Below are 16,736 nucleotides of genomic sequence, written 5' to 3'. Positions count from 1 at the left end.
TTTTTTTTTTGTTACCCGGGGAGGGTGTTTTTTTTTTTATTTCGCCTCTTTTCAACTAAAGACGGCCCCGCTCGCCCCACGGCCCCTCAGAGCCCTCCTGGCGGGTTGCGGGTGGGGGGCCGGGGAGGGCGGCGAGGCGCCCCGCGGAGGCGGGGGGGGGGGGGGGGGCACGGCGCCGCCCGGGGCCGCCGCTCGCCCCTCTGCGCTCTGACGCTGGGAGCCATGTGATGGCCCCCCTCGCTATAAGGAGGGAGGAAGGCCGCCCTCTCTGGGACTCGGCCCCAGCCATTCTGCCGTCTTTCCTAAGGCCTGGCAAGCCGCCCCCTCCGCCCTCCCTCCTCGCCAGCCTCCTCCCCTCTCCTCCTCCCAGGACTAGGCGCACTCCCTCCTGCCCCGCATCCATTAATGTCTGGGGGCTGAGGTGAGGAGAAAGAAGGGGGAACCGACTTCCAGGAGCGGCGGCACAGGCCCCCCCCGCCCCCCAAACCCCGACCCCAACCCCTTCCAAAAACAAAGACCCCCAAAAGAGGGGAGGAGGAAAAAGAAAGAGAAAGAAATCCTAAAAGCAGCAAAAAATACCCCGAAACAAAACCCGAAACAGCCGCCGCCTCCGAGCGGGCAGCGGGAGCGCTCCCGCAGCTCGGCGGCGGCGCTGGGGGCCGGCGCGGCTCGGAGCGGCCCGCCTGCCCGCGGCGGCGGCGGCGGCGGCGGGGCGGCTCTCCGCGGAGCGGCGCGGGGGCCTGGCGGCGGCGGGGAGGGCGCTCGCCCGCCCGCCGCACCGCGCCGTCCGCCACCGATGCGCTGCCCCGCCGCCGCGCCATGACCCTGAGCTCGGAGATGTCCGAGGCGTCGGCGCTGGCTGAGGAGACCGACATCGATGTGGTGGGCGAGGAGGACGACGAGGAGGACGACGAGGAGCCGCAGCCCCGCCGCCGCCGCCGCTCCTACAACGAGGAGGAGGAGGAGGAGGAGGAGGAGGAGGAAGAGGACGAGGAGGATGTGGGCGACCTCCACGACGACGCCCTGCTGCCGCGGTCGCCCGTGCGCGGCGGAGGCGGCGGCGGCGGCGCTGGGGCGGGCGGCGGGGACGGTGCCGGCGGCTCTCGGCCCCCCTCGCGGGGTGGCCCGCAGAAGGCGGCGGCGGCGGGCGGCGGCGGGGCAGGCGGCAGCGGCGGCGGCAGCGGCGGCGGCGCGGCGGGCGGCGGCGGCGGCAAGAACAGCCTGGTGAAGCCGCCCTACTCCTACATCGCCCTTATCACCATGGCCATCCTGCAGAGCCCCAAGAAGCGGCTGACGCTGAGCGAGATCTGCGAGTTCATCAGCGGGCGCTTCCCCTACTACCGGGAGAAGTTCCCCGCCTGGCAGAACAGCATCCGCCACAACCTCTCCCTCAACGACTGCTTCGTCAAGATCCCCCGGGAGCCCGGCAACCCGGGCAAGGGCAACTACTGGACGCTGGACCCCGAGTCCGCCGACATGTTCGACAACGGGAGCTTCCTGCGCCGCCGAAAGCGCTTCAAGCGGCAGCAGCTCCCGGGGCCCGAGCTGCTGCTGCGCGCCGTGGACCCCGCCGCCTTCCTCCCGCAGCCCCCGCCCCAGCCGCCGCAGCAGCCGCCCTGCGCCTACGGACCCTACGGCTGCGGCTACGGCCTCCAGCTCCAGCCCTACCACCCCCACTCCGCCCTTTTCGCCTTCCACCACCCCTCCCCGCCGCCCCGCCAGCCCCCCGCCGCCCCCGGCGCGGCGCTGCCCCCCGCCGCCGCCGCCGCGCCGCCGGGCCCCTTGCTGCCGGCGGCGGAGCTGGCACGGACGCCCTTCGGCTACCCGCACCCGCTGGGCCCGGCGCTGGCGGCCTCGCTGCACGCCGCCAAGCCGGGCAGCGGCGCGGCGCTGGCCCGCTCGCCCTTCTCCATCGAGAGCATCATCGGGGGGGGGGGCCGGCCCCGGCGCGGGGAGCAGCTGCGCCTCGCAGTCGGCCGCAGCGCCGGGGCTAGCCCGCTCGCTGGGGAGCGCCGGGGGCGGCCTGCCCCCCGCCGCCGCCCTGCCAGCCGCCCCCGGCTTCGCGGCCCGGATCTCTAACTGTTAAGGGTTTGGGAGTCTTTCCGAAGGTAGGACCGGGGGTATCCCTTTCGGCGCCGCTCGCATGCCCGGCGGACGGCGCCCAGGAACTGCGGGCTTTGCATGGGGATTTCGTGGTGGGGCTCGGGGAGCATCCGCCGCGGTGGCGGGCCGCCCGGACCTGTGCTGGTGCAGACCCAGGTCTCGGTGCTGCATGGGCAGGCGGTCACGCTGTTGGAAAGTTACTCGTTATCCTTAAAAAGAGAAAAATGGTGATAAATAACGTCTCTAAACAGTTAAAGTTTAGAGATTCTCAGGTCTAGGAGCTTGAAAACGGTAATGTACAGGAAAAAAAAAAGGCTTGAGGGAGGACAGCAAAGCAATACTTTTTCATTTTAGTACACTTGTCTCATGTACTTTTATAAAAGAAAAGATTAACATGTTTACACAGAAGAAAGTCAAGATTATCATTTCTTATTTTAACCTGTGTTTTGTATTATAATAGACTTACGGAGTTTTTTATTTTGTACTTTATGCTTATTCTTTACAAGGAATATTGTTAAAAATTACTGGCAAGTATTATTGTACCGTTTTAATGTAAAATTTTTACACGTTTTCAAAAATAAAATTTTTAATTTAAAAAAAAAAAGAAAAAGAAAAACCCAAAGACCAAAGGAGCCCAGCCAAACAATTGGCTTTGGATCTTTCCCTCCCTGATACTTCTCCCTTCTTTGGGACATTGATAGTTTTTTCTTCGGGATTAATAGCACAATAGCCAAGGAATTTTATAGTTTCAAATGTTTATGTCTGGATTTGATCGCAAAGAAGATCAGGATATGATCTTTGCAGTCAAACCATTGTTAACCCTAGCAGAGAAAGAAAGAGGGGGTGGGGGTGGGGTTGAAAAGAGTGTGGACAAAATAGGGAATAAATAGAAATAGGTCTGTCTCGTGGGAATAAAGCCCAGTTCTGTAAGGCTCTATCAGGGGACTGATTAAAAAAAACGGTTTAAAACTATTTTTATACTTTTGGTTATGTTCTAAATCACAACTGCATCACAGTTTGGTTTGCAAGAGGCCCAAAGGAAAATACTATTAACAAGGGGCACGTACAGAACTTCAGAGAGATTTGTCCTAGAAACTTATGTTTCTGTGACGATAACAGAGACATATGTTTCTACTTTTCAATACATATAATATAAAATTAGCATTGGAATATCCTCGTGTGATGAGCTGATTGAGTGCAGGAGCTACTGAAGTAAGGATATGTGGAAGTGTACGGAACAAACCGTGGCAGCAACTTTTCTGATTCTGAACTCTCGTCTTAACCCGCGTAAGGTCGATGGATATGTATTCCTTAAACTAAAATTATTTTTTAACCAAAAAGCCCTCCTCAAATACTCGGAGCTTAGGCATGAAAAGAAAATCGCAGGTTTTAAGAGTAGGCGTGTGGCTGCTTGTAGTGGACTAGGAACACGCGTTTTTCAAAACAGGGAGGCGCTTTTCGAGTACGACTGTACTTAGAACAATTTAGTAGATTCAGGGATAAATTATGTGAATTTTAGTCAAAAAGAAAAAAAAGGAGGTATGCCTTTTATTGCTCTTTGGAGTGAGGAAGGGAAGTTTGTGTGGTTACATGCTTTTACGTATCGAAGTACTTCGTTGCTTTGGTTTTAAGTATTCTCGTGGGTAGAAAAGTGGCGCTTTTCTGTTTTGTCTGTAGCAATACAGGGTTAAATTAATGGTTTTCAATAAGCGGAAAGGCTAGACCTAAAACCTCTGCTGGGCTTCATTTACAGTCTGCCAGCTGGAGGGCCAATTTGGGTGCCCGGGGTCCCTTACAGGACCAGGAAGCAGAGTCCCGTTTAATTTCTAAAACCAAAGGGAAAAGATCCCACAGGCATCGTGTACGTACCCCTTGGGGAGAGCGCGTCCCTGTTCACGAGGGACCGGTTAACTCGCTTTCCCCGGGTGAGGCGACCCGCCGGGCCACCGCGCCGGTCCAGCGCCGGGTACCGGGCTCGGCTGTGGCGCCCCTCGGAGACGCAGCTGAAATCACGCAGGGAAAGGCTTTGCGAGGAAGAAGGCGGCTGCAGCCGTGAGCGCGGCGGTGCCGGGCTCCCCGAGGAGGGATGCTGCTTGCGGTCTGTCTGGCGTCTGGCTGCTCGAGCAGCGGCCTGGGCCGAGGGGCCATGTGTCTCCTTGCGCTGCCCCGGTGCAGTTAGATGGGAAGAGCAGTCCCGGTGACCCGGTATTTGTTTCTCTTGGCTTCCCCGCAGCAGACCCTGGGGAGTACGGCGACCCGCCCTGCGTGGAGGCCGGCCGGCCCGGCGGGCGGTGGGGTCCGAACGCGCCCGCCGCCCTCCCCTCGGCTCCCTTCCGAGGAGAACCGTGCTCAAGGGTGTATGGCAAGGAAACTGCTCGGCCGCTTGTTTCTTCCATGCTTTATCCCAGTAGTCCGCATCTTGTGCGGACACCTTCACTTGGGAGTTCGCAGGGAGGCCAGCAGGAGCAAACTGCAATACGTGGGGTAGCTTTATTTTATTTATATTTTTTTTAAGCGCTGAGGAAAGGGGTCGGAGAAGGGGCCGGTGGTGCCGGGGGGAGGACCCCTTCGCTTGCTTTCCCCGCGTGTGCGGGAGGCCTCTCGGCCTGGGCGGCGGGGCCCGCTGCCCCGCTCCCCGCGCGGCTCCGCCGGAGCAGGTGCCGCCAGAACGGGCGCCGTCCCCGCAGCCCGCCGAGGGGCTCGCTGCACCGCACCGCTCGCACGCAAACGGCCCGCCGCTCCCCCGCGACCTGCACGGCGAGCAGAGGGGACGCGCAGCCCTCTCAGGGACGGAGCCCAGACGAACAATTCCTCCAGAATAGGGTGGGCCCTGAAAACAAGCTGGTGGGACAAACGGGGATGGTGTCGCCTCCTTCTCCTCCTCCCAGCTACAAAGTGTGGATTCATTAACCCGTCTCCTTTTCTCATCATATCCCCGTAGGGCTGAGAGGCGAATTACTGGAGCTGAATTGGGAGGGGATTGCTCTATGAGGGGGCTAATGTTTCAATCAGTTCCTCCAGAAGGACCACACAAAAAGAAACTTTTTAGTTTATGGTGCTATTATGTAGAGTTTTAATCTAGGGATAGATTTAGCCAAATGTTATCTATTGGGAATTTAATGAAGCCCTTATGTATTCAATCGCTTTTTATGCCACACACAGTGTCTCTATCCAGAAACGTTTCCTTCCATATATTTCTTTGGTTCTGTTGGGTGATTTATATATTTGTAATTAGTTTTTTTTTTAATTATTTCTTTTCAAGCATCTTGTATAACGTTTCGCTCAAGCGGGACTGTGTTAGGTCCCTTCCCACATCCTCTATAAAAGAAGTTTCCCCTTCCCTCTCCCTTTGGAAGCTGATTAGTTTGCAAGTCCGCACACCGCGCCCTTCCCGCCGGAGCGCTCCCCCCGCCTGGTGCAGAGGGGCCCGACATCGCGCCGGCTCTGCCGGCACCGGTGAGGGCTGCGGCGGGCAGCGCAGCCCGGGGGTCTGGCCGAGCCTTGGGGCCCCCGTGCGCGGCTCCCCGGCCCTGAAGATGGTCTCCTCCCGAACCTTCCCCGTCCGCAGCTTCTTCGAACTGTACATTTTCTCCTGGTTATTTTTCTGGGGGCAGCGCGGTGTCGGCTGGTACCGCCGTCGTCCCTTGCAGGCTGGTCTCAAAGTACCCAGGGCCAGGCCCGTCCCCGAGTCTGGAGGGTAAAAGTGGGGTCGAGGGCGTCACCTGCTCCCAGCTGTTCCCTTCCTTGCAGCGCTGGTGGCGAGGACAGGGCGCACGGTCGCCCCTGCCGAGGCTGAGGCCTGTGCGGGGGATCCGTTGGAAAGTGGATCTGGTTTAATAGCCCCTTGGCACGGCCCGGAGGCTACGCGCCGTATGTAATACTTTCCCTCATTACTTACAGCACGTACTTCAGTAGTCTCTGATAATGCTGTATTTGACAGAAATCATGGAAATTATGACCGCGGCCAAATGCTCCCCGCTCTGCGACTTGCTAACCAAAGCAGATCCGTTTTTCAGCTCGCTGCCAGCGGCTCCCCCATCCGCAGCGAAGTTTCTCCCACTCCCCTTTCGGCGCGGCGCTGGGCCGCAGGCACCGGCGGGACCCGGGGACCGGCGGGGACCGGCGCTGCATGCCCGCAGCCGGGCTGCTCCTGAGCCGGTAGGTGCCCTCTCGCCCTCCGCCTCCGCCGCCCGTCATCCGCACGCCCCGGTGACCTGCCGCAGGTGACTGCTGGGCTTCCCCGCCCTTCGCCGCAAATCCTTTCCCCTCCTCAGCCCCCACCGTGGGACCCACCTCGAGCAGCCGCCGTGGGCTTTCCACTCGCTGCCCCTTCCCACGCTAGGAAGCACGGCTGGGGTTCGGAGGGAAGATTCGGGCATAAATGTGCGTGTGTACGTGCGTGCGGGAGAATGACACTCCCGACGGTAACGAGATGCTTTCGGATCCGTGCTGCGGCAGCAAATGTGCTCGTTGCCTCTCGGCGCAGATGGGTGCACATCGATTTTCGTGGAGGGGGAGACCTGCAGGCGAGCCCCAGATCGATAAATGTACTTATTCCTGTTTTTCTCTTGCAGAAGAGCGCCGTGCCCCGCCGCCTGTCCCCTCCCGGAGGGGTGCTGAGGACTGCCGGCCCCGTAGCCTCGCCAGCCCGCACCCCGCCGCCCAGCCCGGCTCTCCGCCCAGCTCCCGGCGCGACCCAAGAGAGGAGAGACAACAGCTGAGGGGCTGGGGGGGTTGCAGGGCGCCCCGCCGCAACCCCTCGGCCCGCCCGGCTGCAGCAGCGCTGGTCGCACCGCGGGCCGTGCGCGGCTGCGCAAAGGGGCGAAGGCTCCGCGGTCGCGGCGGTGCTCCGCGCCCAGCCCGCCCGTAGGAGCGGGGACGCACCCGGCGGCTGCTCGGCGGGAATCACCGCGGGAATCCCGCGTAAGATGCGCCTCGAACGAAGATGTGCCTTCAGGGCAGGGCTTGGGCTCCGCGGCGAGAGGCGGTGGGGGGTCCTGCTGTGGTCTGCACCTCGGAGGAGAGGAGAGACCTACTGGCTAGGCCCCGGAGTGCCCGCGAAGTCGCAAAAAACATGGACTGAACTGTATGGAAGGCATTTAAAAATTTTATTTTTCTTTAAATGTAGCGTCCAGCCGATTTCAGAAATTATATCCTTGAGATGGATTAAGAGGGAAAGTTGTGTTGTTTTTTTATTCAAAATAATTAAATTTGCCCTTTCTCCAAGGCACAGGAGACTTGTTGAATTGATCCTAAGTTTCCCTTTCGTTGATGGAGCAAAACGGCCCGCAGAAGTCTGCGGGGCCCCATATTTAGATGATAAATTATACAATTTATGTTGGAAGCAAAAGGATAAATAGAGATTTCAGTTGTTGCCTTAATTCGTTGTCTGAGACTGGGAAAGCGTTATCCACGGTTAATCCGAAGGTGTTTCTCTCCCCTCTTCGCAACAGAAAGCCATCTGTGTGCATCGAAGGGCGTGTGTGCCTGGGACCCGGTGGCTGCCACCGACCGGCACCCACGCAACCGTAGCTCTGCGGTGGCCGCTCCGGCAAACGCCGACGCTTTGGAAAGTCCTTGTAAAACCCAGGAATATGGCTTTTCCTCCCGCGGCGGACGTAGGTCTGTTTCTCGACTTTCATTACAGGAGGGCACATATACACCTGTATACACGGAATACATTAAATACACACAATCAAGATAAATGAGGTGTCTTCCTCGGGTTTTCTTTTCGTAAAACAAACACTGTCATGTCTGCTTATTCAGCAGCCGCTAGACGAAACCGATAGCTTTCTGATATACGCGTATACAGTGAAAATCCACCTGTCGGCTGCACGAAGGGAGAGGTAAAGGAAGGCAGTCTTTTAGGATCAGTAGTTCACGGTTAAAGGAACCATTGGTGGGGGAAAAAAATTGCTCAGCGTAGAGCGAGGAGAGGCGGTATGTCAGGTGATTGGTTTGCCCGAAAAGTGAATGGGGTCGGAAATTATGGACCGTGGAAAATAATTTATGCTGTTGATTCCAACCTGCCCCTGACTGCACAAAATCCCGCCTGAGGCAGCTCGGTGGGCTCTGTCAAACATCCTCCCCGCTTTCCTGGAAGTCCTTGTCTTTCCCCGGGCGTACGGTGCTGCGTGTGGGGCAGTGCACACGAGTGTGTGTCCTCGTACTGTCCCGCAAGCGCTCGGCAGCCGGCGGCCCCGCTCACACCAAACTGCAGACCTCCTCCCCTCTGCCTCCCGCTTCTGTACGGGAAGCCAAAGGGCGGCCCTTCTCCTGAAATTAACCTCTTTAGATCGCTTTCAGCACGGCTCCCCGCGCCATGGCTCTTCTCCGGGTGTTCAGACATCTGCCCAGCGGGACACATTTTTCGGGGGAGACCCCGGCCCCACTCTCCCGCACACGAGGCAGAACCCCGTCCCGCGCACCGGAGCGGAGCTACCGACAAGCCATGTGGCTGTCTCTGCTTTCAAACCGACTCCCCTTCCCCTCCAGCCTCCTCCCCATCCAGAAGAATCCCTCAACAACTTGCTAACACACGGGCAAGACAAACCCAGCGCTCCCACAAGAGTTTTTGGACCCAGCCCCGGAGCTGCTGCTGCGCCTGCGGCTGCGAGACGGCGCGGTTCGCCCGTGTGAGCGGCGCGAACCTCCGCGGCCGCGGCGGGGCAGAGCCGGGGCGCTGCGGGTCGCCCGGCCGGAGGGACCGGCTGCTCCGTGCCTTCTCCCGGCCCAGGTACGCTGCCGCCCCGCCTCGGCGGCGCTGGGCACCCGGCCGCTCGCCGGCAGGGCAGCCCACGGCTGCAGCAGAAGGCGCGCCCCGGGCTGACAGCGCGCCCCGGCGGGGACAATCCGCCGCCCGGCCCGGTGCTGCTTTCGGCACCCACGCGGGGCGTTTGGAGACACCGTGGGGCTCGGGATGGGGGGGGGGCGGGCCGGGATGAGGGGTTGGGGGGGCGGGGAGCCCGGTGCCGGCGCTATAAATCCCTCGGCAATTGAGTTCTGCACCTTTGATTTGAAAAATCGGATTCCTTGAGTGGAAACAGTTGACAGGAACCTAAAAGGATTAGCTGCATTCCACACAGGATCATTTTTACTGGTAACATTTTGAAACGATTGATCCCTTCTAGACCATAAACAATGTCCAGAAAAATGATCTAACGAGACTTCCATTGTTTCCTTTTGTCTACGAATCCCCTTTCGCCAGCAGTTTGATTAAGGACTTTGACAGGCTGGGTCTTAATTCCACCACCCACCCGTCCTTTTCGCGAGCGAAATATTGAATTTGAGATCTCTCATAGTTCGGTCCGCAATCGCAATCTGCCAGAGAGCAAACAAGTGCGGGGAAATGCGGGTGTGCGTGTGTGTGTGGGGTGCGTGGTGGTGGGGGAAGCAAGGGGAGCGGGCGGGAGCGGAGCTCGGTAGGGTGCCGAGGTGAGAGCCTTTCCCTCCGCCACGCTTCTCCTGCGGGCTCTTGTGCCGGCCTGGCGGAAGGAAGAGAAGGGGAAAGCCCACCGGGTGGACGCGCTCGCCCGGGCGGTGGCCAGCAGAGGATCCCACCAGTGGCCCGCTTCCCCCTGCGGCCCGGAGGGACTCGCCATCCGCCGGGCCTGCCTCGTCCCCCATCGTCGCTCCCCGTCCCGTCTGCGGGCAGGGGACTTATCAGGATGACAGCAGGGGAGCGGGTCCAGAAGGCCCTGCCCTGCCGTGCTGGCCGACCGACTTTCCTTCTGTTTTGACACCTGCGCGCACTGCGCCATGCTCCTCTCCCTGATTTATCGCCCAGTTAAAGGTTCAGCCTTCCACGAGCCCCTGCGCTGCTTCCCTGCGCGCCTTCCTCCCTGCGAGGAGGAGGTGGTGAACTGGAATGTGGGGCGGAGACCCTCCCCAGCCCCCCGCCTGTCCCTGCACGCCCATCAGACCCTTATCACGTATCCCTGCGCAAACGCAGCCGCGATGAGGTCTCCGCGGATTTCGGCTCCCCGCTTCCCGGCGACAGCCTGGGAGGTGCTGGACCGAGGCGGGGACCCATTAAGCAAGCCGCTTCTGGGCGCCTTCCCCTTCCCATGCCTTCTCCGCCACGCGTGTGTGACCGCCGGGCTGCGCGACCCAGGGGCGAGCCGGCAGGGGCCAGAGCGGTGTCCCGACGGCGCGGCCCGGCCGGGGCTGTGCCGTGCAGCAGGGAGCGCTTTCAGCCCGGGACGGCAAACAGCCAAACCTACTGAGGGAAAACCCAGCCAGGAAAGGCACCTCAGTTAGGTGTCTCCCTCAATTAAGAGACAGCAGCTCCTGCCCCTCGGATTCCTCGGGACTTATCATTGGTGTCAGGCTCCGGGATTCTCCTTCTTTCTCTCTTTCTTCCCCCCGCCAACCCCCCCCCCCTTTTTTTTTTTTTTCTTTTCCTTTATTTCTTTTTCCTCCCACAGAGAATAAGCCGCTCCACGGCGCAGATTGGCAGCATTGAGCATCTTCCTAACTTAACTCTGTCTTCCTTGCATCTATCAATCCACCTTTCTAATTAGACTAATTAGAAGATATGTGGAGTGTTGCTGGGTCCATAGACTAAACTGCTTAGAGCTTGTGAAAGGAAGGCTGAATGCCCGCCATGGGAGGTGGCCATTCAAGGGGACAGTAACTGTTGCTACATTTATCTCCTCCCATTGAAAAGAGCTCTGCTTAAAGCTCGATTAGAATGTTTGGAAACTAATGCCACCCTGGATCCCTCTCTAATTAGAGGGCCTGGATAGATCACCCTGAGCAGTCAAAAGAAACTCCTTCCCGGGCCTGGCTTTTCAGTTCACCAGAATTACTTCTCTCCACCACCACCCCGCCCCCACCTCGAAAAAGAAAGAGAAAATGAAAAAAGGGGGGAGACAGAGATAACGCGGCTATAAAAACGGAGGGCAGAAAAGCGGCGCTAGACCGAAGTCTTCCTCCCCAAGCCCTAAGTTATGCTCGGCCCCAGCTGTCCTTCTCGCAGGCCCCGGCTCTCCGTTTCCGGGATTTCTCGGCGGTCGGGATGCTCCCGACCTCGGCGGGGCGACAGGGGAGGGGGGCTGCCCTGGGCTCCACAGTTCGGGCTGTGCTGCCAGCGAGGAGGGAGCTCGGTGAAGGGAAGAGGCCGCTGCCCGGTCCCCCTCGCCCGGGGCTCCCGCGGGCGCGGTGCGGGCGCAGGTGCGGAGCCCGGCGCCCGGCTCTCCGCAGCGCCTGCCTGCCCCCTCCGCTGTGCCCGGCCCGGGAGCACCGGCGGGGTGAAAAAGGGGCGGATGCCGGGTGGGGAAAGGTCGCCCGCCGGGGGCTGCTCCTGCCTGCAGAACGCTGCCCGCGGGAAGCCCAGGAAGAGCAGCAGGTTCCAGCGGGCCGCCGGGCGGGGTGGGGGAAGGCGGCCGGGAGCCCGTCCCCGGGGTGTCCCGTGCCCCCAGACCGGAGCTGGGAGCACCCCCGCGCACCCAAGCAGCGCACACGCATTTGCCCCCCCAGAGCGGCGCAGGCCCGGGTTCCCCGCCGCGCGCCTCCGGGATGTGCGCGAGCAGCCCTCGGGACGCCCCGCTCCCGGGGGCCAGGCCCGGCGGAGCCCTGCCGTGCCTTAGCACCTCGCAAATCTGCGGCGCCGCTTCTTCCCCCTACGATACAGGGATTTTTGTCCTCGTAAACGCGAATAAAAGATTGGTGCTGACGGGGGAAGGGAGGAGGAAAATATTATTTTCATTAACACCAGCTTGCTACACCCAGATGCTTTGATTTAAGGGATAGATACGAGCAAAAGCGCCTGAAAAAGAGCTCGCCCTCATGACCTGGCAGCCGAGGAGCCCCCGGCAGCCGGTGCCAAGGACAGCGCCCACCCGGGGGGCCGCACCCCCATTGTGCCGGCAAACCAGGCCGCGGGGGTGCCTGCGGCCCCGCCGGTGCCGTCGGGGGGGGGGGGGGGGGCGCAGTGCGGTGCGGATTTCACCCCGGGGCCTTTGGTGATTGCAGCGCAGCACGTGACAGCAGAGTGGGGTAAAGTTGGGGCGGGATTTTTTTTTAAATTATTTTTTTAAAAGAACGACTCGGTGGACCCTTGTGGAGAAACAGTCGTATCTGCCAGGGAAAGTAACTGCGTCCCGTTCTCCCTGCCCAGGAGAGGCCCCTTTGAGTTGCTGCCGGGTGGAAACTCATGGGAGAAAGACCTACAGGAGTAACAAGCGCCGAAAACGAAAGTGTCATCTTTCCTTTTCGTCCAGGCCTCCAGAGTCACTTTCTCCAGAGACTCTCTGCTGGGGAGGGGAATGGGAGAGAACTGGGAGGCTCTGTTACGTGTGCTTCTCTGCCCCAGCGATCAGGCGGCGGTGCCGGCGGGGGAAGGGCTGTCCCGGAGCACCGGGCGAACAGGCAGGTGGGACGCGGGGCAGCCCCCGCCGTGTCCCGGCCCCGCCGCGCTCTCCCAGGCGCGCCGTCCCCTGCCCTCGCCAGGCGGGGAGCTGCTCACGCTGTGTCACTCTAATCCCAGTGAACTCAGCAGGACGAGTCCGAAAGACAAACGCGATCAAATATTGCCCTTAGGGACATACGGGAGCTGCTCACGCTGTATCACGTCTAATTCCAGTGAACTCAACAGGACGAGTCCGAAGGACAAAACCGATCAAATATTGCCCTTAGGGATATTCTCCCCCCACGCTCCGCAACCCCCACTTCAGAACCGAGCGCGGCTGAGAGGACAGATCTGCCGGGCTGCAGTGAGCGCCTCTCTCTGCCACACGCTCCCGGAGGATGCCACCCCCGCTCCGCCGCGGCCCGCGGGGCCGGGGTACCCCGGGGCCAGCTCAGGGAGCGAGAGGGGACCCGCGTCCGCCCGGGAGGGAGAGCAGGAGACTTTCTCTCAGGGGCTGGCCGGGTCGCTGAGGATGGAGGGGCCACCCCCTCCCAAAAGGCGGGCTTGTCGCCTGTCCTGGCTCATGTCCTGGCTCATGTCCTGGCTGTGCCCCGGCCCGCACCCCTCCGGCAGGGACAGCTTCTGGGGCCCTTCATCCCGAAACGCAGCTCTGGAGGTACCCAAGGGACGGTTAGGAGAGGGTGCCCGACCTGCAAGGATCAAAGGACGGCATGAGGGGTACTTGAAAGTTTGCTGAGTTTTAGTCAGTTTCAGAGTTTTCTGAATTTTAGTGTGCGAGATCTTCCCAGGGCCAGTATCTGCATTTCTGGGGCCCCAGGGGAACCCCTGATGCTGGTGACCTCTCTCTTTTGGAAAACAAGTAGATGAGGGCTGAGGATGCTCCCTGTTCAGACCCAGGGGCAGCTGCAGCTGTGTGTGTGCCTTGTAGTCCGTCGCAATCAGCAGGTGGCTGAGCTGTTTGTCTACATTTTACATATTTCACATTTTTTTCCTCGTGGACGTTACATATCAAGTTTTCTTGTTAGCACCAGGAATTTGTATGTATGTATCTATTTATTTAAATCCAAATGGGGAATATTCTGCAAGCAACATGAACATGCGTCAGAGCTTCATATTGAGAGGTTTAGCTGAAATCTCTGCCCTGGCACCTATCTGCTCCTTTGCTCCTGTGAGGTCTGTCCCTATCCTTACCCCGGGGTTCCCTTGTGCAGTTATGCCATTTGCCCTGGGCTAGGCAGGAAGGCAGGAGAAGGGGGACTGGGTGTTTTGGGGGAGGGGAAGATGGGTTAAGCCTCTCTTAAATGCAGTCCTCGGTTAAAATCCCTTGCAGGGGAGGCGCAGGGTCAGAGCCTCCCCGTGGCCAGGGAATTTCACCCCCGGGGAAGTGGGAACCCTCTGCAATATAAGGAGCTGTGGAGTTCTTTGTTTTTTTTTTTATTCACACCCACCTCCCAACCATACTGCTTGCTCCGGATAGAAGCAGGCCAGAAAGTGACTGGGCAGTGGGTTGATGCAGGAGCCAACCCCCCCCCCCCCAACCCCCCCCCCCCCCCAGCTTCACCACGCTGGGGAACGGCCCTTCCCAGGGCCCCGGGGACCACCCGGGGGCCGCTGCCCTGGTGAAAGTGGGGCACAGAGGGTCAGGGGCTTTACTAAGGGGAATTTTGGAGGGGTGGAGATCTGACTGAGCAAAGGATTTTGCCTCAGAAATACATGTGTGAAAACATGCACGCCTCGCCATCTCCTGCCAAAGCACCTTTGAGATCTGGCCACCTCGACCAGCCAAAGCAAAGGCTTTCCCCAGATGTTGATGGCAGAAAGAGATAAAAGTGGAATTAAGATAAATATTTGTCCTTCAGGAATGGAAGTTATTAAATTAACACCCCAAAGTTTGCGTGATCTAATGAGTTTTGTCAAACATTATTTTTTAAAATGAAAGATCAAAATATGTGAAGTTTTGCCTTTGGCTGGTGCAATGGAGTGTAAGAAAAACCGATTAACGTATATCATTGAGCCATACAAGACACTGCTGGACACATACAACAGAAGGTAAATAGATTATTTTGTTTAACAATGCTGACAGCTTGTATGGAGCAGAATTTGAGAGGTCTAAATATTAATAGATTCATTCAAGTGGAGCAAAAGTTACAAATCATTAGCTGAAGAAAGTTGGCTTCCAGCCCACATTCTATAGGCGCATGAAGGAAGTGTAGTAACTATGCTGTTGCCGGCTACAAAAGGGCAATTTTTGTATATAATTTATTTAGATGAAGTGTGCAGAATGTTTTTATTTGTTCTACTTCTAGCTGTCTCACCTCTGTATGAACTCCCCAAACCCAGATCTACTCCAAATACTTCTGCTCCCCCTTCTGCACACTTCCCTCCAACGTGTTTGCTTTGGCAACTTTCATGTTCTTGCAAACAATTCTTCCAAAGATATCAATCACTCTTGCACCCAAAGAGAAATACTGTACACTCAATGCGATGACAAAATGAAACATGTTTGAAGCAAACCATGTGTTCCACTGTGCCAGGGATTATGTTATTTGTTCAAGGAACATGTTCAGAATATTTTAGGCTTCTGTTACTCCTGTGATAGTAAATTTTATTGTCTGCTGTTGGGATTTATTATTTCAGAGACAAACCAAATACCTCTTTACTCAGGGAGAGCTTCTAAAGTGGGAAGCCTATTCTGCATCACCCTAGGGGAATTTATTGGCCTGGGGTATGTTATTTTCTAACGCCATTTGTCCTACGAGACACGCAGAAACCATGGCAAGTGCTCCTGGCCCTGGTGCCAACAGCAGCAGGGCAGATCCCTGATTGCTCCCATGCGTGCCCACCCTGCCCCATGTGTGCCCCACAGCTGCTGAGGGAGCAGGGCCCATGGCATCCTGCCATGGAAGCCCTCTGCCCGTGGTGGGCAAAGCTGAGGACAGTGGGACCTGCCTGCAGTGCCAGCACAGAACCCACGGAGCTGTCTGACAGGTAGGACCCCTACAGGTGGTGGCTGCCGGAAGCCCTGGGAGGTGTGCATGCAGACCCAGCTGGTGCATGGGTCTGCAGCCCCTATGCGCAGCAGGCAGTGGTGCCCACCTGCTCTGCCTCTTGCAAAATCATAATTTCACATCTTGATCTTGTGGATAGGTTGGGGTGGGTTTTCTTGTTTGTTTTGGTTTTTTTCCGCACTGGTTTCCAAACAGCCTTGCTCACCAGGGAGCGGGGCATTCTGGCTGGAGGGTCACTGCACAGGTGCTCCCACTTGAAGTTTCCTTACTACCAAGCTGCATTGAAAGTCCTGGGGCATGGGTATCCCTGCTGTCACTGCTGCTGCCTTCCTCTCCCCTCTACAGTGGCAGAGGGTGCACTCGGCACTAGTGCCCTGACTCCACTCTGAAATACATCAGTGCTCCCAGCAAACTTCTCAGGAAACCTCCTGATACCACTGCAGAATTATTGTGCTTAACATAAATTGACTTCGTGCCCCTTCCCCCTCACCCTCCGCCATGTGTGTGCCCATACCCACAGCACCCTCACCCTGGTGTGAGTGATGCACTGGGCCTCCCTGCATTGCTTCTGAGAGTTCCCCCAGACCTGGCACCTGCTGTGCAGTGGCACGAATAGGCTGTCATCACCAAGTGTTTGGCCCCTTCATGCGGGTTGGCGTGACAGGGACCTTCCCCATCCATGCAGTCTGCCCGGCTGCCGGTGCAGCAGTACCAGCACAGGCAGGGGCTCAGGCTGCTTGAAGGCAACTGAGCTTCCCTAACTGCTGGAAAACCAGCCTGGTACCATCACACAACCCCTGCCATTGTCCTGGTCTCCAAATAGATCGGGCTGTCAGAAATATCAGGTCTGTTAGTCAGACGTCATTAAACTGTCGTGATTATGCATAAACCAGTGCAGGCGCCACATTTTCCTAATCTGGCATCGCTGACTGAAGTGAATATGATAGTGCCTTGGTTCAAAAGAAGCAGAGATGCTCAGGAGCAGAGCTGCCAGGTGAGGCGTGCTTAGGTTTCTGACTAAGAGCACATTTCAAGAGAAAAATAGACACGTTTCCCCAAAACTTATTGTTAAACTTCCTCTCACAGGACTCCCACTTGGCTTGCTGTCAGGCTGTACAGTGACTGCTTCAAACAGAATAGCTCTGACTGGATCCCTTAGGGAAATAAAATAGGCTGAAGGTCATTAAAGCAATAAAGAGGGTTTCGATGGCTTGAACAGACATGGTTCCCCCCTACCCCACCCCCCTGCCCCG

At 58.2% G+C, this 16,736-nt stretch overlaps 1 protein-coding gene across 1 annotated transcript; it reads left to right on the top strand.

Annotated features, from left to right (window-relative positions):
* Positions 1–332: 332 nt before the first annotated feature.
* On the top strand, positions 333–2,611 carry FOXD1 (forkhead box D1). Its single transcript, XM_056325128.1, is given in 2 exon segments — positions 333–1,931; positions 1,933–2,611. Coding segments are annotated over 2 exon segments (1,266 nt in total). The 5' UTR covers positions 333–819; the 3' UTR covers positions 2,087–2,611.
* The last annotated feature ends 14,125 nt before the right edge of the window (positions 2,612–16,736 follow it).

The sequence above is a fragment of the Falco biarmicus genome, chromosome Z, assembly GCF_023638135.1.
Source record: "Falco biarmicus isolate bFalBia1 chromosome Z, bFalBia1.pri, whole genome shotgun sequence".
NCBI classification, from domain to species: domain Eukaryota; kingdom Metazoa; phylum Chordata; class Aves; order Falconiformes; family Falconidae; genus Falco; species Falco biarmicus.
Note: the sequence above shows the minus strand (reverse complement) of the source record. Positions and strands in the feature narration are given on the sequence as shown.